The sequence below is a fragment of the Phyllopteryx taeniolatus genome, chromosome 11, assembly GCF_024500385.1.
Source record: "Phyllopteryx taeniolatus isolate TA_2022b chromosome 11, UOR_Ptae_1.2, whole genome shotgun sequence".
Taxonomy (NCBI): domain Eukaryota; kingdom Metazoa; phylum Chordata; class Actinopteri; order Syngnathiformes; family Syngnathidae; genus Phyllopteryx; species Phyllopteryx taeniolatus.
Genome location: NC_084512.1, coordinates 12,001,912 through 12,026,723, shown reverse-complemented (window position 1 = coordinate 12,026,723; position 24,812 = coordinate 12,001,912). Strand labels below are relative to the sequence as shown.

Genomic DNA, 24,812 nt, shown 5'->3' with positions numbered 1-24,812 from the left:
TTATTCACTGAAGGCCCGGCTTACTCAAAGTCAAGATTTCTATTAAAAAATATGTCTCTACTCACCACAGTGCTCAAGCCATACTCCTTCACCAGCCCGAGGGAGTTCTGGTAGCAGGAAGTGAGGTCACTGGTCTCGGTGGGGCCCACATGACCTCTGGCCACTGGACCCACAGTGTGGATCACAACTATCCGAAAGGGACAAAACACAAAGCTTATTTTAAACACCAGACACCTCTAGCAAGGTTACATGGTTGGCAGTAGTTCTAAAGCAGCATGTAGTGTACGACTAAGAGACTATAACATCTCTCAGCGGGCTGCTAAAACCTCCAAGCATAATGCCAAGAACAGCAACCTGGTACAGTACAACACCTATAACTGATGTAGTCCTAAACACCTATATAGTTAGAAAATATTTATTTGTAGTCAATACATTGAATTACAATGTGTTTTTATGCAATCTAGCCAAATAGCCAATGTTAGCCTGTATTGTCTGTACTTGTTCATCATAAATTTAATATAGGATATAGCCTGGACAGAACAATAGTATGAAACAGCTTAATCCAATGATACCAAAGATCACATGGAATAAAAGGATTGAAACAATAAATTGACCCAAGCACTATCCCCAACCAATTCTGCTTGACTCCTCTTCTCAATTTTGAACAACACAGAATAACAATATTGCCAGATAATACTAGAAAGGTGGTACAATCTAAATCAGACAACAAAAGTACTCATAGTTTTGATGGATTAGAACAACTTTATAAACAACGGACCACTTTAAATAACACAAATTTACAGATTGCTTTCTTTTCAGTAAAATAAAATAAAAAATTCTCAGGATTGTCAGGATGCTTAATCTCATTAAATGATTAAAAACAGTGGAAATGGACGAGTTAAAACAGGTTTGGGTGATCCTTGCTTTGTTGAACTTTGGTTTCAATACAAAAGCACCTAGAGTATGTCATTTTTGTTCAGAGCCACAGTTATAATGGTAGATGTGGTATTTAGTTATTAGTACAAGATCTGTGAACTTCTTCACTAAAATGAACAGCAACATTAAAATATGAGTGTGGGCAAGCGCCTAAAACTATAAATTAATAAAAATGTAGATTCCTTATCTCATCTGTACCAATGTCTCCACTTGTATCCGCAGCAAATGCAAACCAGATAAATATTTATGCAGCCGAGTGTGGAAAGTGAAAGGTATACTTCACTTGGTAACCAAAGAGAGGCATTACAAGAAGGACACCTGTTTCTTTAGCTCTCCCAAACGCTTTGGCAGTTGCTTTAGCATCCCTTTAAAAAAATCAATCAGGAATGAACTCTCAGCCCTTCAGCATGACAGAACTTGAGGGTATGACTTTTTTACAGTGCAGTTCCTGGATACCTTAAGCTATAAAGGTAAGGCTCCATCCTAAACAAAGCATTTGTGGGGGGAGTTGAGTGGATCTGCAGTCCACAATGAGTGGTCAAGCGCAGATCCTCACTGTCAGAAATTGAGAAGTAAATATAAAATTGAATTGTTCGATACAGTTGTCACAGTTCGGTACACCACTGTATCACTGTATTGAACGGCTCGATACAGATACAGTAGGTGTTGTTGCACCCCTATTATACACTGAACAAAAATATAAAGGCAATACTTCTGTTTTTGCTCCTATTTTTCATGAGCTGGACTCCAGGATCTAAAACATTTTCTACATACACAAAATACCTTTTCCCTCAAATATTGTTCACAAATTTGTCTAAATCTGTGTTAGTGAGCATTTCTCCTTTGTCGAGATAATCCATTCCACCTCACAGGTGTGGCATATCAAGATGCTGATTAGAAAGCATGATTATTGCACAGGTGTGCCATAGGCTGGCCACAATAAAAGGCCACTCTGAAATGTGTAGTTTTATCACACAGCGCAATGCCATAGATGTCGCAAGTTCTGTGGGAGCGTGCAATTGGCATGCTGACTTCAGAAATGTCCACCAGAGCTGTTGCCCGTGAATTGAATGTTAATTTCTCTACCATAAGCCGTCTCCAAAGGCGTTTCAGACAATTTGGCAGTAGATCCAACTGGCCTCACAACCGCAGACCACATGTAACCACACCAGCACAGGACCTCCACATCCAGCAAGTTCACCTCCAAGATCGTCTGAGACCATCCACCTGGACAGCTGCTGCAACAATCGGTTTGCATAACCAAAGAATTTCTGCACAAACTGTCAAAAACCGTCTCAGGGAAGCTCATCTGCATCCTCGTCGTCCTCATCGGGGTCTCGACCTGAATGCAGTTCGTCGTCGTAACCGACAACGACCCGGTTTTCACTGTTCAGGGCAGATGGTAGACAGGTTTGCTGATGTCAACGTTGTGGATCGAGTGGCCCATGATGGCGGTGGGGTTATGGTATGGCCAGGCGTATGTTATGGCCAACGAACACAGGTGCATTTTTTTGATGACATTCTGAATGCACAGAGATACCGTGACGAGATCCTGTGGCCCATTGTTGTGCCATTCATCCACGACCATCACCTCATGTTGCAGCATGATAATGCACGGCCCCATGTTGCAAGGATCTGTACACAATTCCTGGAAGCTGAAAACATCCCAGTTCTTGCATGGCCACCATTTGGGATTCTCTGGATCGGCGTATACGACAGCGTGTTCCAGTTCCTGCCAATATCCACCAACTTCACACAGCCATTGCCTACGGGCAATTTAGAGTCTCCAATTAATGCATGTTTTTGGAATGTGGGAGGAAACCGGAGTGCCCGGAGAAAACCCACGCAGGCACGGGGAGAACATGCAAACTCCACACAGGCGGGGCCGGGGATTGAACCCGCGTCCTCAGAACTGTGAGGCTGACGCTCTAACCATATGTTTTATATATATATATATATATATATAGAGAGAGAGAGAGAGAGAGAGAGAGAGAGAGAGAGAGAGAGAGAGTGTACACACCAGTCAAATATGGAAATATACAAAAAATCTAAATGCAAAAATAATACAGGATAAAGCCTATATTTTGGTCACATAGATCTGCTAACATTTACATAGACACACATCCATTTATCAGACTTGTTTTTTCCCCGTCAATTATTTCTTGAATGCCAAATGGTGAAAAAGGAATTGACGCTTTTTGATCCTGTTTCCAGCAGAACGACAGAAAGAGAAACTGATCGAGCTGAGATGTCACTCGTGACAACGGCTCTCTGCTAAGTCTGGATTTTAGGCGATGGACTGGACATGAAATGACCTCAAAACACACCAACTGTGGTGCGTGATCATCTTAGACATTCCTACTAAAATATTCCTCAGCTGTCTACTGAGGGGACATGTACACTTCAAAGACACCACTTTCTTAGCAACAAAAAAAAAAAAAAAAATATCCAGGCTTCATTTAGAACTGAGAAGTGCTGTGCTATTTTAGAGTAGGATTGGCACTTCACGGTCTAATCAATCTTTTATTTTCACTTTGCTATTATGACTTTGAGGCTGCTGCTTTGCTTAATCCCCAAAGACATTTTTATAACATCTACTGTAGTGTGACAACAACTGAATGTTCCTTATTGCCGGAATTCTTGGGGTGCGATAACACTTTATGTACTCAATATCAGCGATCACTATCATCATTAAAATGAGGTTGTAAATAAAATATAGATTTGTAGTTTATGACAGTATTTTGTTTTACATTTAAACATTTGCAGTAAGCTAAATGACTGAGTTCATGAAGAGAAGTTGACCTTTGGCTTGTCCCAGCAGGGGTTGCCAGAGCAAGTCACTTGCATGACTTGTTTCGCAGTTTTCCGCCGGTTGCACACACTGACGCAACCAGGTATGGGATGGGCCAAGGATGGATATTGGGGCACTGACTTGGAATCTAACCTACGTCGTCTGCATGAAATGCAGCAGCATTGATAACTACACCACCAGTGCATTGTTCAGGAAGTGATAAAAAATGATTAAAAAATAAAATACAAATAATATGAAGATTGGATGAAATAACACAGAGGAAGTAGTGAACAGCTTTTCAGACCCACACAGGATGAAACCAGGGGCTTTCTGGTCACAAGTAACATTTGATGCAGTCATTAACAAAAGCTGGACCGGCTTTTTTGGTCGAGCAATACAATGGTGTGAAAAAGTGTTTGCTATTTTTTGCATGTTTGTCATGTAAGTTTCCCATCTTCAAACAAATTCAAATATTAGTCAAAGACAGCACAAGTAAACACAAAATGCAGTTTTTAAATGAAGGTTTTTATGATTAAGGTAGAAAAAAAATCCAAACATATATGGCCCTGTGTGAAAAAGTGATTGCTCCCTAAACATAATAACTGGTTGGGCAACTTCAATCAAGTGCTTGCGATAACTCGCAATGCGTCTCTTACAGTGCTGTGGAGGAATTTTGGCCCACTCATCTTTGCAGAATTGTTGTAATGCTTTCAAACATGAACCGCCTTTTTAAGGTCAAGCCACAGCATCTCAAGAAGATTCAGGTCAGGACTTTGACTAGGCCACTCCAAAGTCTTCATTTTGTTTTTCTTCAGCCATTCAGAGGTGGACTTGCTGGTGTGTTTTGGAACATTGTTCTGCTGCAGAACCCAAGTTCATTTCCGCTTGAGGTCACAGATGGCCGGACATTCTCCTTCAGGATTTTTTGGTAGAGAGCAGAATTTATGGTTCCATTCATCACACCAAGTCTTCCAGGTCGTGAAGAAGCAAAACAGCCCCAGGCAATCATACTACCACCACCATATTTTACTGTTGGTATGATGTTCTTTTCTAAAATGCGGTGTTACTTTTACACCCAATGGAATGGGACACACACCTTCCTTTTTTTTGCTCTGCAGTGGTTTTCGTCTTGGAACTCTGCCATGCAGGCCATTTTTTGCCCAGTCAGTTTCTTATGGTGGAGCCATGAACACTTACCTTAACTGAGGCAACTGAGGCCTGCAGTTATTTGGATGTTGTTTTGGGGTCTTTGGTGACCTCTTGGATGAGTCGTCGCTGCGCTCTTGGAGTAATTTTTGTAGGCCGGCAATTGCTGGGAAGATTCACCACTGTTCTATGTTTTCGCCATTTGCGGATAATGGCTCTCACTGGGGTTCGCTGGAGTCCCAAAGGTTTAGAAATGGCTTTATAACCTTTTCTGCACTGATAGATCTCAATTAGTTTCTTTCTCAATTGTTCCAGAATTTCTTTAGATCTCAGCATGATGTCTAGCCTTTGAGGATTTTTTGGTCTACTTCACTTTGTCAGGCAGGTCTTGAGTGATTTCTTGATTGAGAACAGGTGTGGCAGTATCAGGCCTGGGTGTGGTTAGATAAATTGAACTGAGGTATGATAAACCAGTTATCTTTTAACGTGGGTCGGTGGGGGGTGAAATCACTTTTCATCACACAGGGCCATGTCCTACATGGATTATTTAAAATTTTCTCCCTTAATAAGAAAAAACATTTAAAAACTGTGTTTTGTGTTTACTGGTGTTGTATTTAATATTTTTTGATGGGAAACATTTAACTTTGACAAACATGCAAAAAAAAAAAAAAAGAAATCAGGAAGGGGGCAAACATTTTTTCACACCACTTTATATGGGACGTGGTATACAGTTGCTCAATTTTATGAGACAAGGCTCGCTCCTAAAACACCTGGGAAATGTTTTAAATTGTAAAGAAAATGCATAATAGCTCTCCTTTAAGAACAAGATGCTGCAGCATGAAATTGTGGGACTTTATAGAGCTGGAAGATGCATGGTGTTGTAGTGTTGTCCTCAAACATAAACCAAACAAAAAAGTTAAACAAAAGAAAGTGTCATTTTAAGGGTAGTTTATAATTGCAGCAGAATGTGAAGAAATCCATTGCTGAACAACCGGCAATAGCTCGAATGCACAGATAACACTGTTTTATTTTGCAATCTCCTCAGAAGCTGATGCAGTACATTTTGCCACCTTTAAATGTTCAGATGGGATTACTAAAATTTAGTCAGACCGCAAAAGGCCTGCACATACAAACAGATGAATGTTATCTTATTTGCCAAGATGGCAATGGCGGTAATCAAGGCAAATCATCTTGCTGTCCAATGTGTGTATGTATCAACTGAATTTTCCACGTGTCATCATCAGAACTTGTGATGACTGTGGATTTATTGCCACGAGAAAAACTTAAATGAAAGCTTTTAAAGAGGTATTATTGTCATGAGCTGTGCCCTGCAGTCCTTTTGTTGGGAGCTTGGGTGGCGCTTTGCGCTCCTCTCCCCCTCTCTCTTTCTTCCCAGTAATCAGCACCACCTCGGCCGCGCACCTGTCATCAATCAGCCCTCACCATCACCTGGCATAAAAGCCTGCCAGATCCCGGAAACTCTCGCCAGAGTATTAAAATTCTCCTGTGGTACAACGGGTCTCAAGTAAATACAAGTAAGCTATGCCATTCCTCGCTATTTTTCTGACCTCCGTGTTTCTCCTTGTCCTCAGTGCTCCCTCCGTGTCCCTTGCCGAGTTGATTTCTTCCACCACGCCGCCAAGCCAGCCGCCTGTTCTCGCCACCGCCTGCCACACATTCCGTGCGTCGACGACCCGCCAGCGTATCTCAAGGACCATCTCCATTCCCTTTTTCAATAAAACTTTCATCACAACCTCTCAACCTCCGCCTGCTTCTGGGTCCAGTCTAAATCAACTCATCACAATTATACCTTTTAATTAATGGTTCTTTCCATGCATCCACATCAGTACAATATCAGGATTTGTGTACAGTATTGAAACTGAGGATAAAAACTGATGTATACACCCAATTACAGAAAACTATACTACAGGGAATGTATTGAGGATGGATAATGGATTGAGATAAGACAGAAATTTGTCATAAAAACTAGTGCCAAATGGTTCTGAAATCAGCTGTTCATTCTCTGTAATGATATATAATTCTGAGGGAAAACACTACTTGAGAGGAGAAATATATAATTCACTAGTATAAACTTTATAGCGTAAATGCAAACAACTGACACTTGACTACAAAACACAAAAAGAAGGACCACATTTCCAGTAGTAATGCTTCATGCTGCATTTTGGTGTGATTACTCGCCTATACCCTCTTGGCATGTAGACAGTGGTTTGAATGTTATTCAATGAGGATTACTAAATGAAGTGTGGACACCCACTCGGACATGGAACAGGTGTTGTCATGGTGACAGAGAGTGCAGAGTGATCCTTTAACACTTGCTGCCGCTCCACTCAGATAGGCGAGCTTTTTGGAGACCTCAAATCATCTGCCACATGCCGAGCACACACAGTTGCTCATGCATTTATATTCCCCTCTCTTCTTAAAATATTGAAAAGGGGTGCTTTATTCATACACTTTGCTTTCAGTGAAGATTTCCACTGTGAAATGTTTCACATTTAAACAGGTGAAGGGGTAGAGAGCATGTGATACGTGTCATATTTTAACAGGTAAAGGGGTGGTTGACCACATTAAAAACTTAAGCAACCGCACATTAGACTTTTTTCAGTTTCACCATGAATGAGTTCGACTATCACACAGATTTACAAGAAAACTACACTGCAAAACAAATACATTTTTATGATCAGTAAACAGACTTCATCTATGGGATTACATTTTTCTACAAGCAATAGTATTGTAGTTGACCATTTGGTCACTGAGAAACATGACATTTTCATGAAGTGATGCCTTACATGTCTCCAATCAAGCAATCATTACTCCTCATGGCAGATTACAATAACGTGATTTCCATTGATAAAGGCCCCCACCCACACCAACGTTAAGTACCCATACGGTAAAATACCATCTATATGGCCTTCAAATGCCAAGGAGAAAACCACTTATTTGAAAAGCCATTTTTCATACTCAAGGCAAACATAATTTCAGCAACCATTTGGATTGTTTTTTGTTTTTTTTGTGTAGTCTCACTATTTTTGATCAAAACAGACGATTGTGCATGCTTTGTCCATTCATTCACAAGATACTAAGAGCAAGGTATTAAGGCAGAGCTTTGATGACAACAAGCTCTGTTTTGTTTTGTTTAAAATGTAAAATCCAAACCACACAAACACAGTGTAAGTCTTTTGTCTCTTCCATTGAACATTACACTCTGATGTTGGTACTGGTTTGAATTGTATTTTGAGATGATGGCATCACAAATTTAGGCTTCATGAAATCATAATTCTACAAAGGTCTGTGCAACCAGGTCCTTCAGCTTCATGAATCTTTCAAATGTCAGGTTCTCTCTTTTGCTGTCTTTCTGTTTTCTGCCTTGCTCGTTCACTCGCTCACTACAACAGAATACTGATTACAAAGATGATTTTTCGCCTTCTCTCAAAATGAAATGAACAATGAACTCCAGCATCTTGGGTGTGATCCTACAGCAGTGGTGTTATGTGTATTTGATCAGGTCATTTTCACGAGAGGAATTGTAAAATTTTGGGGCCAAACACGTCCATCCATCCATCCATTTTCTGAGCCGCTTCTCCTCACTAGGGTCGCGGCCGTGCTGGAGCCTATCCCAGCTGTCATCGGGCAGGAGACGGGGTACACCCTGAACTGGTTGCCAGCCAATCGCAGGGCTCATACAAACAAACAAACATTCGCACTCACAGTCACACCTACGGGCAATTTAGAGTCTCCAATTAATGCATGTTTTTGGGATGTGGGAGGAAACCGGAGTGCCCGGAGAAAACCCATGCAGGGACGGGGAGAACATGCAAACTCCACACAGGCGGGGCCGGGGATTGAACCTGGGTCATCAGAACTGTGAGGCTGACGCTCTAACCAGTCGACCACCGTGCCGCCGGGCCAAACGTATCAAATCAATTTACATGCAGGAAGCCCCTCATGACATTTTTGGACATTGCAGTTTCAGAACATATCTAATACAAACAAACTATCCCCAACACAAAAAAAATAATTCAGACAACTGCGTCAGCAGAGATGGTGCATGGCCACGTTACAGCACCATCTGTGAGCGTGACCAGGACAGCCCTTGTCTGTGTGTATTTCACCTAGCTCCACTAAAGAAGCTGTAAGAAGGACCTATCCAGCTCGTGACATCTCACAGCACTGCAGTTCCGCAAGTTGCACTCCTCCCTGCATTCACACAAAGAAGGATTATCTAGAGCAGCAGTTCTCAAACTTTTTACACCAACTACCACCTCAAAAATAATACTTATCTCTCCAAGTATCACCATAATGACCAACATTAAAATACAGCAGCGATCAATAACAAGGCGGAGGTGTTGTTCCTACAAAGTAGCGTGACAAACGAATGTGCTACAGTAATTCTGATTCACTTGAAAAATCATAATTTTTACATTAAAATGAAAACAAATCAAAGTATGTATTTTATTCTGACAAAAGCTGCAATGCTGAGAACTTTCTTTGTTTACATCTGCCGCCATTTACACTTACTACGCATGTGCATATACACAGTTGTAGCCATAAAAATTGGACAAAAGTTAAAAATTGGACCTACATATATGTTTGAAAAACAGTTCTAAAAGCTTAAATACACGTGTATTTAAATGTTAAATAATTGAACTGTATTTAATAAGTGTACTGTACTAAAACATGTTTAGGCTACTGCAACATTATGCACAGTTTGATGATTTAATTCTGTGATTTTTCACATACCACTAGAGCAGGGGTGTCAAACGCAAATGCACGGTGGGCCAAAATAAAAAATTGGGACAACATCGCGGGCCAAACTCAATATTTAATGAAAAATCACTGCGATGTGCATGTTGAAGTTTATCATTGACAACAAACTGAAATTTTGCTGTAACACTGAATCTGGAATAAACAAACTTTAATATTATAAACACATGAGAAATCAAATTTGGAATAAAAGACATCAGTGGTATTTGTTTGTTGTTTTGTATTTCAATAGATAACATGAATTCTTCTGTCTCTCTATCTTCTATTTATCTATCTCCAACTACCTTTTTTAAAATGTAAATCTATTTTCAAAGCCCAACAACAAAACAACCCCAAAAAATAAGAATGTTCTTCAATAAAAAGCCAAACTTCACACTATTAACGGTGCCTGCCTAGGAGTTGATAAAGGGCATTGAAAAAAAACATTAATTCAGTCATGTTATATTCTTTGTTATAGCCACGTTGCTTCGCAGACAACAAATAGATCTGTCTTTTACTTTAGTGAACAGATAATCTGCCTCCTACCCGTCTTGAAAGTTAACTCTTTTCCATCTTTCGTTTGCCCATTTTTGGGAAGGAGAAGTGTAAGTTTGCCCGAGGAGACTGGTAGCATAGTTGCTAACGACAGCAAAAGAAAGGGAAGTGGCGCTCGCCGCTCTAGACTGATGGGCCAACACACTAGCAAAGCATTCTGGGATTTGTAATATTAGTGCCGCATCTGCTATATACTGGCGGGCGAGCTCTAATACACATTTAATATGGTCTTGCGGGCCAAATATACCATATTTTCGCGACCATAAGGCGCACCGTATTAAAAGGCGCAGTCTCAGTTACGGGGCCTATTTCTGCATTTAACACATAGATAAGGCGCACCGTATTATTGGGCGCAGGCATGGTAAAACCTACACTAGCTTAAAACATACAGTAGCATGCATGCACGCGAAAACATACGCTAGCATGCATACTAGCGTATGTTTTTAAAACGGCAGTGGGAGCAAAACTTAGTTCGGTTTTACTTTATTGAAGTATTTAACAATGTACTCACGTTATTTTTTTTTTATCAATCCTCATCCATAAATCCATCAAAAATGTATTTCAACTTTACATATATGGCATATGAGTATTAGTAGTAGTCTTGCTGCTCTGAATTTATGTCTACCTACGTATCATAACCTCTGATGTACAGTTGAAACCAGATGTTTACATACACTATTTAAAACACACTTCTTTCCTCACTGTCTGACATTAAATTAGACTAAACATTTCATGTTTTGGGTCAGTTAGGATTATCAAAATTATGTCTATTTGCTAAATGCCAGAATGATGAGAAGGTTTTTTTTTTAGACAATTTTTCATTGCTTTCTTCAAAGTCATAACTTCACATACAGCAAGATTACTATGTCTTTAAACAATTTGGGAAAATCCAGATAATGATGTCATTTCTTTGCAAGCTTCTGTTTATTGACAACATTTGAGTTAATTAGAGACACACCTGTTTTTAACTAGACACACCAGAAACACAGTGCCTCTTTGTGTAACCTCATGCAAAAGTCAAAAGACAAAACCCAAGATTGGATAATGGTGGGCTTGCACAAGTCTGGTTCATCCTTGGGTGCAATATCCAGATCCCTGGGTGCCACGTTCATCTGTTTAAACAATTATTGTATATGCAAGTATTAACACGAAGGTAATATCCAGCCATCATACCGCTAAGGAAGGGGACGGGTTATGTATCCCTAGAGCTGAACATGCGTTGGTCTGAAACGTGCATATCAACCCAAGAACAAAAGCGAAACAAAATTAAATATGCAGAGGTGAATGAACGCGAAAATATTGTGCAATTTTTGAGGAATATTGGTTTTCCGAAATATGGTTTCAATTATGAATTCTAGAATATTCAACTTCAGGGGTTTCACTACACCCAGAAATAATGGTTTAACACACTGCTATATTATGATATATTATTGTTTTGAAGAACGGGCACTTGGCATCTCAACTTGAAAATTTTGGTATCTCGCTGTTCTCGTCATGCTTTGTCTTTTGATTTTGGTTTTGGTTTTCATTTAGATAGGTAATTTGTTTCTAAGCCAAATGAAAAGGTTCTGGCAACGGTGAACTACTGACTGGACTCAAAAAAATCAAACATAGTACCCCAAATTGTCTAATTAAATCTGCATTTCTGTGAGGGTCTGATCAATGTGCATGCAGCATGTGGCAGTGATTAACAAAATATGTCAAAGAACAAGAGCCTGTTGTGCAAAATAGTTCTCTGACATGAATTATAGTGGCTGAGGAAGGCAGGAGGGACAGCCTCCCGTCCATCATGCTGCTGCTCTTGGCCCAGCACTGTTCAGTGCTTGTATGTCTGTGTGAAACCCTTTTATGAGGGCCCCATGTTTGTTGATGATACGGAAACATCACCCGGCTACTTGTGTCATCAAACGCTCGCCCTAAGTGCACATTGCCATTAAGCTGAATTAATGCAGGTCTGCTGAGAGATGTAGCATCACGCTGTTATCCGCTGTTCTTATCTGATGCCGCGTAAATGAAGGTGGGCCAACAAGTTGCTACTCTTCTCCTCTGATGACTGATCCGGAGAAGGTTTTACTTATATGTGTCTGTGTTTATGAGCAGACTTTCAAAACAGTCTGAGGAACGTTAAAAAAACTAAAATATCCGATGTTTAAAGCAGCCATGTGTTCTTATGGGAAAAGTCTCAATCAAAAAGATCAAACGTCTGTCATTTCAACATTTTTCATGGTAGGTAAAAACAACATTTGACATGTGCTCTATCAAAGACCTCTCTGTTGGGGCAACTAACGGTGAGAGTGTGAAATATTCTACGTAAGGCTTGGATTATAATTAGTTTCGTGGTACACAGAAGCTGATTTAACAGGGAATCAGGTGAGGATTCATCAAATAATAATATGAAGAAGGAAAAGGAGGGATCAGATAAAAAAAAAAAAGGATTGCATTATCTTTCCTCCTTCCATTGAGATGCTGCAACATTACCAATGCATGAGCACCCAAACACGTTTTCACACCAAGGCCCTGATTCACTCAGATCTTGGAGGTGAACATACTGGATGTGGGGATACTGAAGCCCATTGCTGTGCCATTTATCCACGATGATCACCTCATCTTGATCATGATGATACACATGTTGCAAAGAGCTATACACAATTCATGTAAGATGAAAATATCTCAGTTCATGCATGGCCAGCATGCTCACCAAAAGTGTCACCAATAGAGCATGTTTGGAATGCTTAGATCGGCGTATACGACAGCATGTTCTAGTTCCTGACAAAATGCATTAACTTCGCACAGCCATTGAAAAGGTGTGGACCAACATTCCACAGGCCACCATCAACAACCTGATTAACTTTATGCAATCTCTATTGTTGTAGCACATGAGGCAAATTGTGGTCACACCAGATACTGACTGTTACAGACTGGTTTTCTCACACCTTTCAACTACCCCAATACAGGGAATATTTACATTTTCGAGTAGCCTTTGATTGGGGGCAATCTCAGGCAGTCATGAGCAAAAATCATGCTGTCTAATGAGCATCTTGATATGCTACACCTGTGAGGTGGATGAATTATCATAAAAAAAGGAAAAGTGCGCACTGACACAGATTTAAAAAAAAATTACAACAACATTTCAGAGAAACAGGCCTTTTTTTTATGTAGAAATCATCTTAGATGTTTGACTACAGCTCATTCAAAATTGGAGCAATAACAAAAGTGTTATTTATATTTTTGTTCATTATGCTACCCGAGCACACCTAGAATTGCATTGGACAAACTTGATAAAATACCCCATACTTATTTTTGCATGTTCTGAGAGGAGTATATGCAAAAAGGATCATTTAAGCATACACATATCACCAACAGCATGTACAATTTGATAGCATGGACATGTAATTTAGCGCCCGCTATTTGGGATGTTATTAATTCAGGCCCAGAGAATTACTGCGAATCTGTGGGATAAGCGAGAAAATCTGGAAGCTGAGCATTTGCAGTGCATCTGTGGGTTACATTTTGGAGACTCCGTTACTATGATGTATTAATGCTTGCATCAAGTCATTTTAAACTGTCCAAACTTTTTCTCCCAAGGGCTGCATACAAAAAAAAATATCGAAGGATACAAAGGCCAGTTTGAAATTCTACACCTTTTTTTATTTAAATTGAACAAGCCAAAAATTAATCCAGTTTCAGTAATGCTATGTATGTGAAATATATGCTGTATATGTTATACAGTAAAATTTGTTTGAAAATAAAAAAAAAAAGCCAAGTGATATTTCTTTTTCCATTAATTTTGATAAATGGTGTTCCTCCATAGGAAATTCAACTCCAACTCTGGTGTATACTTTGTGTTGCACACAACACACTGAACCACATCACACACAAGCAGGCATGCAAGGATAAATTCAGAGTGCTGCACCACTTGTGCTAGTGTGACGCATACGCCACCTTATCAAGGGCACCAAAATGATAGCCAGCTAGCAGATTAGCATCCCTCCAACAACTACTTGCCATTTTTACATTTGTCCAGTCTTGCAGACTAAGCTATTACCACCTCTAAATCAATGATTTTTAAGGATTTTTAGGTCGTCAGTGGCCTTATATCCTATTAGAATAAATCACCGCCCCTGTACTGAGCAGCAGTTGAATCACATATCCACATTCAGAAACAAAGCAAGAGCCATTTGCTGACCTTGGAACTCTTGGAGCCGAAAGTGGAGCAAACAATCGTAATTCGTGCTATTTGGTGCTGTAACTATCTTTACTTATCAGGGCATTATGAATTTGTGTTATTATTTCAGTTGTAAATAGTTTTTTGTTGTTGTTGTTTTTGCAACTCTAAAATCACTCTTTTTAAAACCAATAATCAATCAATGTATGGTTATGACAGCTGATGGGTTGTGGTAGGTCAAGAGAAATGCAGCTTTGGCGGTCGTTAAGGCTATGGTGAGTTAATTCCAGAAGGCGTTAAAGAAAATCTGGTCCGGCAGTTTGGCGTACTAGACCCCATAATATGGGCTGTTCAGTCCCTCTACTACCAGTGTCAGAGTTTGGTATGCATTGCCGCAAGTGGGATTTGTTTCAAGCGAGGGTTGGACTTTGCCAAGGCTGCCTATTGAAGCTGCTATCGTCAACTGTAGCTGGATCGGTTTGGTTGAGAATAAGTACCTCCAAATCTGAGGCTATGGTCCTCAGTCGGAAAAGGGTGGAGTGTCCTCCCGGGTCGGGGATGAGATCCTGTCCCAAGTGGAGGAGTTCAAGTATACTCAGGTCTTGTTCATGAGGGAGGGATGAATGACAGTGATGCTGACTGAGCACCAGTCTGTCGTGGTGAAGAAGGAGCTGAACCAAAAGGCAAGGTTCTGTATTTACCGGTCGATCTACATACCCACCCTCACTTATTCACAAGCTCTGGGTCGTGACCATACGAACAAGATTGTGACCGAAATAGGTTTCCCCCGTAGGGTGTCTGGGCTCTTCCGGGTGGGGATCAGAATAGCCAGATGCGTGGGACTACAAACCGATTGTACATATTAAGCATAATTTCTGAAACATGCAGCGTCTGATATGTGCAGAAAACAAATTAACAAAAGCCAAAACACTTACATTTCAGAAAACAAATTAACAAAAGCCAAAATGCTTTTACATTTCAGTAAACAAATTCACAAAAACAAACACTTTTATATTTCCAAAAACTAATTAACAAAAGCAGAAACACTTTTACATTTCAAGAAACACATTGACAAAAGCAGAAACACTCACAAAAGATGAAACAAATTACAATTGACACAAACCGGAAAGTGAATGTCCAACATTATTAGGATTCCCACGCATTTTCCTGGCCGGACACCCGCCCTGCTCCAATATTACTGGCTCCAGGACACGCGCGGCTGCACTATGATTGGCTGCTGTATACCGGTAGTACATGCTCTACTGCTTCCAGATGGTAAAGGAAGTATGTGACTTATTACGTGTGGCGGCGTTAATATAAATGCCATTAACCCTAAAGCCCGCCGCACACTGCACAATGTGGTCGAACACGACTGGACCGAACCATCACATAAAAATAAGAGTTGCATACGCACCCCCGTATATTGAGCTATTGATTACATGGACGCTCTGAACAGCGAGCCTGTGTAGGCGTTTGATGCTGTATATACAATATATTGTACTTGATCATATTTCTTAAAACATAAAAGATATATTAAGAGAAGAAGAAGAAGTAGGTTGTTAATGAGAGAGGAGGGAGGGTGAGAATTAAAGGGAAAGTGTGGATATTTAAAAGGAAGCTTGCCGTTCCATTCTTTTGAACATACATTCTGGTCACAAACTTTGCTTTTTCATCCACGGGCACATTATGAATATAGGTTAGTATTGATATAAAACAAAATTTTATGCTTTACGAACTATTTATATGGCTTAAACAGAGGCGACGCGGCGGCACTGCTCCCAAACCCGGAAATGTATTTTCACCGTAGGGGAAGGTTTTTGTGCATTTTGATTGAATGTAAGCTGCAACGTAAATAGACCGTGTAATGGCGATTAAAATGTTTAATCGCGGCAAAACCAGACCGATCAGCCACTCACGGAAACAGTTGCCAAACCACGCACATAGTTCAGTTGGGGTCGGCGGTATCGCTCGTGCCAGCCTTAACCACCATAATCCTAACCTTAACCCATCCTAAACTGCCTTAACCCCAACCCTAGCCCTAATCCTAACCATTACAAACTTCTTTGCTTTTTTTTATTTTTATTTTGTACAAATATGATACATATTTGGGATGGACATCTTGTTACATCTCTCTGCAATGCAGGAGCCAATCATGTTGAAGCGGGGTGAGTCTTGCCAAGAAAAGGCGTGCATTTGGGAATCATACGCATCAATCTGTGAAATGGGACCTTCCCTTTCCAGTTTGTGTCAATTGTAATTTGTTTTCTGAAATGTAAATGTGTTTCGTTATTTGTAAATTTGTTTTCTGAAATGTAAAAGTGTTTAACAATTTGTTATATTGTTTTAAACTTCCTGGCCACCGTAGATATGGTATCCAATAACACTTTTGGAATAAAACCCTATAAGGATTTAATCTTATTGCTTGTTTACGAAGCAGTGTTCCCTTAACACACTTGATCAAAGACAACTTCTTGTGCAATGGCAATCGGAATTGTTTTTGCCTGAGTGGAAAGGGCCTAGTGTTACAAGATATGCATGTACGAGTCTGGATATGAAAAGATTGGAGGTAGAGGCCTTCTCCCATGTTGGGACTTGGACCACAAATTTTCACTAGTAAAGCAAAAAGCTTGTGACAGTGTGCTTAATTATTTTTGGCAGAACGAGTCCTGCCAATGCCTGGTGTGCTGTCCTCTCAGGAGGCAGAGGAATGGTGCCATCTGGGAGAGTCTACCTCTGCCTTGTTAGCGTAAACCAGAATACAGATCAACAAATTACCTTAGAGACATCTTCAAAACACACAGAGATCTGTGGCTACGGTAAATACATGGCCTTGACTGCAGTTCTCATAAATAAACAGATAGCCTAGCATTTTCACCTTGCAATATTTCCAGTGTGGTAGAAAATGGAAAAGTAACCTCAGTGGAGATAAAATGAAATATGTGTGTGAACTGGGGGTAAATGCGCTTGCTGGTGTTTTCTTAAAGCATCTGCTAAGGGGGCGGGGGGTTATGACTTTGGTGAGAGAGAAAACTGGTAGGGCATAATGACTCCCAGATGAGTTCAAGAGGAAGTTTCAGTCTCTGATGCACATTGCTCTCCAAAAAATGCAGTGACTTTTCACCAAATCTGTCTCTATTTGACCCGAGTGTATCCTAAATCTAAACTGCATTTCCTAAACAGGAGGGATATTGATATTTTATAGGCATCTTCATTTCTTCAGTTTTCCTCTGCTGGCTTAGCAGTGCACTCAGGGAAAAAGCAGTTTGCCTGATGATGACACGTGCCCAACACAGGAATAATTCCTTTAACAGGTGGCCAGTATGGAGGGGAATGGCTAAATCAGCAGCACACCTTCATGCTGCCAACAAGGTTGGCTGCTTTATGTGCCTTAATTACAGTCTTCTAAAAGTATCTTTCTATCCTTCCCGTCCTTCATGCCCTTGGTTTGCCCCAGACGCGAGGAAATGACCCATTAAGACACAGCTATGATCAAACACATGGTAGCCACCATCCATAACATGGAAAAATGAAAGTGTACTGTTTCACATATCAAACACAAAGTGAGAAATATTCACATTGACACTTCACAGATGGCTAGAGAGCAGTGTATTATGACAGCTATCCTTTTGTGCTCTCACTCACTGAACCCATTTCTTTATGATACCACCATTTTTTTTTGTTACCTCGACCCCATAGGGAGAAAAGCCATGTGTAGTTTTGTCAGTCTCTGTAGCTTAGCAACTGAGCATTACAGTGAATGAGACCAGTGCTTGCAGCTGTTGCTAGGGAACTGCTAAAAAGTGTTACCACTTGCGAGTGGTGCTCAGATAGATCAGACTCTAATGGTTCCAGTCTGATGGAGTCTCGCCAAAGAGGAGATGAGGGATCACCAGGCAGCCATCGTGCTCTATCTCAGCCGCTATACCATATGTCACAGCCGACAAGTCTCTGGAGTCCCACGCATCAGCACACATAACAACCAGATGAAACCGGGAGGTTTTCTCCTCAATAGGAAACAATTTGCATAGAGGTGTAGACTAAATAATTGAGAGGTGTGGAAGAGAGCAGGGTGGCTGCAGTGGGACGAAAGGACGTATGCCTGCCAGCCAAATCCATTAGCCAGACCTTGCTTGGCTGAGGCAGGCAGCTGATGAGAAGGCTCTGTTATCGGACACTAAAGGACACGAGGGCTGGTCATCAACACGCCAGCCTCTTGCTGCAGGGTGGATAGAGAGAACGAAAGAGCGAAAGGGAAACTAAATGAGAGAGACAAAAAGAGAAACTGAGGTAAAGAACAAGGACTTTCAATATAAAAGACTGAGCTGTTTTCCCGTTGAAGCTGTATAATTGTCCAGCAAGAGCAGTCAAATGAGAAGATGTGAATCATACGGATATATATGTGTATATATACATATATATATATATACATACATACATACATACGTAAATATATATATATATATACACATATACATACACATACATACATATATATACATATATATATATATATATATATATATATCCATCCATTTTCTGAGCCGCTTCTCCTCACTAGGTTCGCGGGCGTGCTGGAGCCTATCCCAGCTATCATCGGGCAGGAGGCGGGGTACACCCTGAACTGGTTGCCAGCCAATCGCAGGGCACATACAAACAAACAACCATTTGCACTCACAGTCACACCTACGGGCAATTTAGAGTCTCCAATTAATGCATGTTTTTGGGATGTGGGAGGAAATATATATATATATATATATATATATATATATATATATATACATATATACACACACACACATTTATATATATATACATATACATACATATACATATATATACATATATATATACATACACACACACATACAGTGGCTGAAATAAGTATTTAACACGTCACCCTTTTTCTGACTAAATATAGTTCCAAAGGTGCTATTGACCTGAAAATTTCACCAGATGTTGGTAACAAACCAAGTAATCCATACATCAAAGAAAGTAGAACAAATAAACTCAGAAATTAAGTTGTGTGTAAAACTGTGAAATGACACAGGGAAAAAGTATTGAACACATGAAGAAAGCGAGGTGCAAAAAGGTATGGAAAGCCAAGAAAAGACCTCAAATCTATCAATAATCAAACTGAAATCCAGCCCCTTGTCAGTGCAAATGAATATCAGCTTGTTCAGTCCTAACTGATGGCTTACAAAAAGGTCTCGTTGCCAAGGTGTGAGTCAAAACACATCTCATGATGGGTAAGAGCAGACAGCTGTCTCAAGCCCATCGCAAACTAATTGTTGCAAAACATAATGATGGCATTGGTTACAGGCGCATATCTAAGCGTCTGCACGTTCCAGTGAGCAAGGTTGGGACCATAATACGTAGGTGGAAAGCCAATCATACCACCATAAATTTGCCTCGACCAGGTGCTCCTCGCAAGATTTCTCATAGAGCAAGAAGCAAGCAAAGAATAATCAGAAGAGTTGTTCAAGAGCCAAGGACCACCTGTGGAGGGCTTCAAAAAGGCCTGTATTTAGAAAACAGTGAGTAATGTACTATTGCCTGTAAGCACGTTCACCATACATCCATCCATCCATTTTCTGAGCCGCTTCTCCTCACTAGGGTCGCGGGGGTGCTGGAGCCTATCCCAGCTGTCATCGGGCAGGAGGCGGGGTACACCCTGAACTGGTTGCCAGCCAATCGCAGGGCACATAGAAACAAACAACCATTCGCACTCACAGTCATGCCTACGGGCAATTTAGCGTCTCCAATGAATGCATGTTTTTGGGATGTGGGAGGAAACCGGAGTGCCCGGAGAAAACCCACGCAGGCACGGGGAGAACATGCAAACTCCACACAGGCGGGGACGGGGATTGAACCCCGCACCTCAGAACTGTGAGGCTGACGCTCTAACCAGTCGGCCACCGTGCCGCCGTTCACCATACAAGACCCCATTTTTTTTAATGTTTTTCCATACTGCCATTGCAAACAAAAAATACCAGTTGGCGTGTTGAATACTTTTTCCCTGTGTCATTTCACCTTTGGAAATATATTTAATGAGAATAATGGTGACGTGTTAAATATTTCAGCCGCTGTATACCTCTCTCTCTATATATATATATATATGTATATGTATATATTCATCCATCCATTTTCAGTACAGCTTATCCTCACTAGGGCGTGCTGGAGCCTATCCCAGCTATCTTCAGGCGTACCCTAAACTGGTCGCCAGCTAATCGCATATATATATATATATATATATATATATATATATATATATATATATATGTTTAAATGTTAAACAACTTTGTCCCATGAATGTGTGTATATACACAGTGGTACCTTGACTTACAAGTATATTCAGTCGGTCTTGGCTATGAATGAAGACAAAGAGAAACTTCCAAAGATAATGAACATTATATAATACCCATATTGACTTTTGATATAAGGCTTTTGTTGATGTTTTTTTATTTGGATCATGGGGGGGAACAGCGAAACACTCCTCAATCAGCCAAACAACTGTGGAAAATAAGCCTGTGGAGCGCTATAAAGCTTGGCAATCAGGCCCTGAATTACATTGCTTATATTGCTTCTGCTAATAAGCGAATATAATTGCACCGTATTCTTAGATCCAGAAAAGGGGAGAAGGGGTCAGGCTTTAAACGTAAAGCTTTACTTCCAAATAAACAAGTAAATGAAGTTCAGATAACTGTTTAATAGCCCATGCTTAATTTAAAAAAAAATTAATAAAAGCAATTACAGTGCACAGCAATTGTTCTGTCCCCAAAAGATCACTTCATAAAAATAACAATAATAATAATCTGAAGGATTCAAGGCACTAATTGTTCTTTTTTTAATTCCAATATGCACCCATTGGAAATATTACAGCAAGAATATTCAAAGATGGATGGCTGCACCTAATGTGCTTTATCTCACTTTGAGTCCATACATACTTAACATGCACGGACCGAGCAGGAATTAAGCTGATAATAAATTGGGTTCTAATGCTGTTGAGCGCATTCAGCTCCGGTATACATGAATTGTGCTGCCACTCTCCTCTTTTAATTCAAACGGACAAAACATGAGAATTGTGTTTCTTCAAACTATAATCCTCCTGTAATTCATAGTAATTAGTCAGATGTAAATCTTTTTTTGTTGCTATTATTTCACAATTATTTGTCTTTTTAGCAAGAGCAGGTCTTAGTCCATTATAAATAAGGTGTTTTGCAAGAATAAATATCGGCCATAACATACTAGTGGCACTCCATCCCAATGAGCTTGTTACTGCAGCACTAACAGGAAATGCATCCCTGCAAAGCATTGAAGTCTCATTTGCATGTGTTCATGTTTAATTCTGGACAGAAGAGGCAGGTGTTGATGTGGCCTAATATGATGCCTGACATTGCCTAAGACCTATAATTATTTCCCTGACCTACCCAACAATCATCTTTCCTCCAGTTAATTGCTAATATAAACAAATCCTCAGGTGTCCAGGTTCATAGTCAGTGTTTTGCATGTAGAAGGGCAGATCCACAGCCGAAACTGGAAAGTATTAAAATTATTTCAAAATTTCATTCAGGCACATTTTATCACATAACTTGATAAGAGTTAATAATCAACACAATTGTCAATGATAGCTGCTGGAAATTGGATGAAAAGATTAGGATCGTAGTCAATTCAAGCTATTTTGAAAAGAAAAATGAACCAATGCTTTCTTAATGAATAATTAATTACATTTCAACTTGTATTATCATGCATACTGAGCTATGAGAGCCATTGATTTATATTGTTCAATATCTTAAGGACATAGGAGAAAGGTAAATGTCTTTTCACAAGTATAGAACTGGTCTACCGACAGAGTTTCATTTCAGATACCTCCACAGTAGCTTTTTTGTTGTTATTCTATGGGTGTTCAACATTTCGTTTGCCATCCATGAGTGAATATTTAATGAGGCCATGACAGCCTCTCCACTGCTGTTCATCTGGGCATCGAGTCAGCAGGAGAAAAAAAAAAAAAAAAAAAAAAAAACTCCCTGGTTTTACCATCTGCTGGAATCAATAAGGGCTCAAGACAGCATTCAGGAAGGCCTCAGCTAACCACCTTCAACTCTGTGGCTACAAGTCCTGGACGGCAACGGCAAGGTTAAATGGCCATTTCTGACAGATGAATATTACACCCTGCACGGTAATGCTAATCCCTCAATTAAATTATAGCTCCTAAGCACACAGGCCTTTTCTGGTTCTGCAGCTACAAAGCAAAAGCTGTGTGACTTGTTTGCACACAGTCCACACTTTGATGCTGGGGCTTTGTGGAAGGATTTGTGGAGTAAATGATACTTTGCAGAAAGACAACAGTATACAATGTGTTTGTGTAGCACAACTAGACATTAAAGGCTTTGGGGATGTGTTTGCTGAGCATAGTCTGAACACGAAGAAGCCCTCAAATGACGGGAATGTTCAATCTTCATGGGATGTTTACACAGTGCGTTCTCTCCTACGTATGCATTAATAGTGTGTCAGCAGCACATGGTAAAGACTAAAGCAGTGGCTAATGAGAAAAAATAAGGTTGTTGATTGTGGTTTATTTCAGTGCTTGATTGATCTAATGAGATCCATCATTCTTGTTAATCAACCTGTAATGGTAATACTGATCATGTGAATGCCAATCTTTGCCCCACAATTTAAGAAAGCCTTTTCTGGGCACATATCTTTGCTACACATTTTTGCTCCTTGTATTAGCTCATTGCATCACTAACGGGGACCTAGCAATCATTTGGACGTGCAACTTTATGTCCCTTTGTTAATGTTCCGTGCAGTACAAACAGGCCTAGATGTGAAGAAACAGGCCTAATATTCCTAACAGATAATCACACATAAATGTGCCTTTAAAGTCACAAAAGCTTGGAGGTTGAACTGTCATTGCACAAGAAGTAATATGAAACATTGACAAATCTCATAAGACCTCAAGCGTATCTCATTGGGGCTCAGTTAAGGCACCTTCAAAAGATTAACTTAAGTGTACAGTATGTTTTTGCCCATTCCTCTGGCTTTTTGCAACACATTCCAAAAGATGGAGCAGCTTCAACAGTGGAAGAAAAAAAGAAGGAAAAGAATATCCACCTGCATTTAGTGACTTTTAGAGAGTGTTTAAAGAGCTTCATAGTTATATTGTAATTATACTAATATTACACTGGAGTCACTAATGGTGCAGTGGCCATACTTTGGTGTGGGCAGCGTGTATTCAATCCCCACTCAGTGATGGTGTGAATGTGAGTGTGAATGGCCGACTGTAAAAAATATAATGAAAGACTAGGTTTAGTCTGCCTTTCGCCTGACGCCAGCCGAGATAGGCTCTGGCTCCCTGCAACCCTGAACAGGATAAGCGCTATAGAAAATGGATGGAGGGATGATAGTGGCTAACTTTGTGTCTATTACAGTTAAGTGAAATGTTAAAAATGTGGTTTAATAGTCCCACAGATAATAAAATGTTTTATGATGACGCCTGTTTGACTCTTGAACATTTTAATTACATCTTATTGGGAAAATGATACTGAATCTTGGAGACTGACATGTACTAACACAAGATTTAAAAAAAAAAAAAAAAAAAGAAAAAAAAAAAAAAAGTGGAATTTTCCCAAAAATTCATAGAGAGTGATTGTTTCTCGGAGGCTTATCGAGAAATGTAAGTGGGGTGAGTGAACACACTTCCACTGTTATAAACAACATGTTCAGTGCAACAAGACTTGGAAAATTGTTTGTTTCTTAAAAATTGAACAGAATTGAATCTGGTTAAACAGCCAAGTATCCTGAAATAAGCCTCACAGTTCTGAGGACCCGGGTTCAATCCCCGGCCCCGCCTGTGTGGAGTTTGCTTGTTCTCCCCGTGCCTGTGTGGGTTTTCTCCGGGCACTCCGGTTTCCTCCCGCATCCCAAAAACATGCATTAATTGGAGACTCTAAATCGCCCGTAGGTGTGACTGTGAGTGCGAATGGTTGTTTGTTTGTATGTGCCCTGCGATTGGCTGGCAACCAGTTCAGGGTGTACCCCGCCTCCTGCCCGATGACAGCTGGGATAGGCTCCAGCATGCCCGCAACCCTAGTGAGGAGAAGCGGCTCAGAAAATGGATGGATGGATGGATGGTATCCTGAAATGGAATTGGCATTTGAAAAAACAAGAACACTTTAGTAAAATGCAGAAAGTGTAGTATGCATGAATAATGCACATTTGTACAAGTTTGGACGTGTAGCAAAGTGGATGTCAAAACTGATTGTAATCCACATTCTTCAATCCATGCATCTACATATTACACTTATCAAGGATATAAGGAACCCTATATTCTGTCCATTCCCTTATTACAAAACCTACAGAAACAGCAACAGTGAAGGATCCAATAAAAGCATTAAGCAAAAATATAAACAACACTCTTGCTCCTATTTTGGAGCTGAACTCCAAGATCTAAGACTTCCA

The 24,812-nt window shown here is 40.2% G+C and overlaps 1 protein-coding gene across 4 annotated transcripts in view; it reads right to left on the bottom strand.

Annotated features, from left to right (window-relative positions):
- macrod2 (mono-ADP ribosylhydrolase 2) overlaps window positions 1-24,812 on the bottom strand; it is a 487,683-nt gene that overhangs the window by 178,249 nt on the left and 284,622 nt on the right. For all 4 annotated transcript variants that reach the window (XM_061790567.1, XM_061790571.1, XM_061790569.1 and 1 more), the window contains exon 6: window positions 66-187. In XM_061790567.1, coding sequence (XP_061646551.1) covers window positions 66-187 — 122 coding nt within the window. The remainder of the gene's footprint in view (window positions 1-65; window positions 188-24,812) is intronic.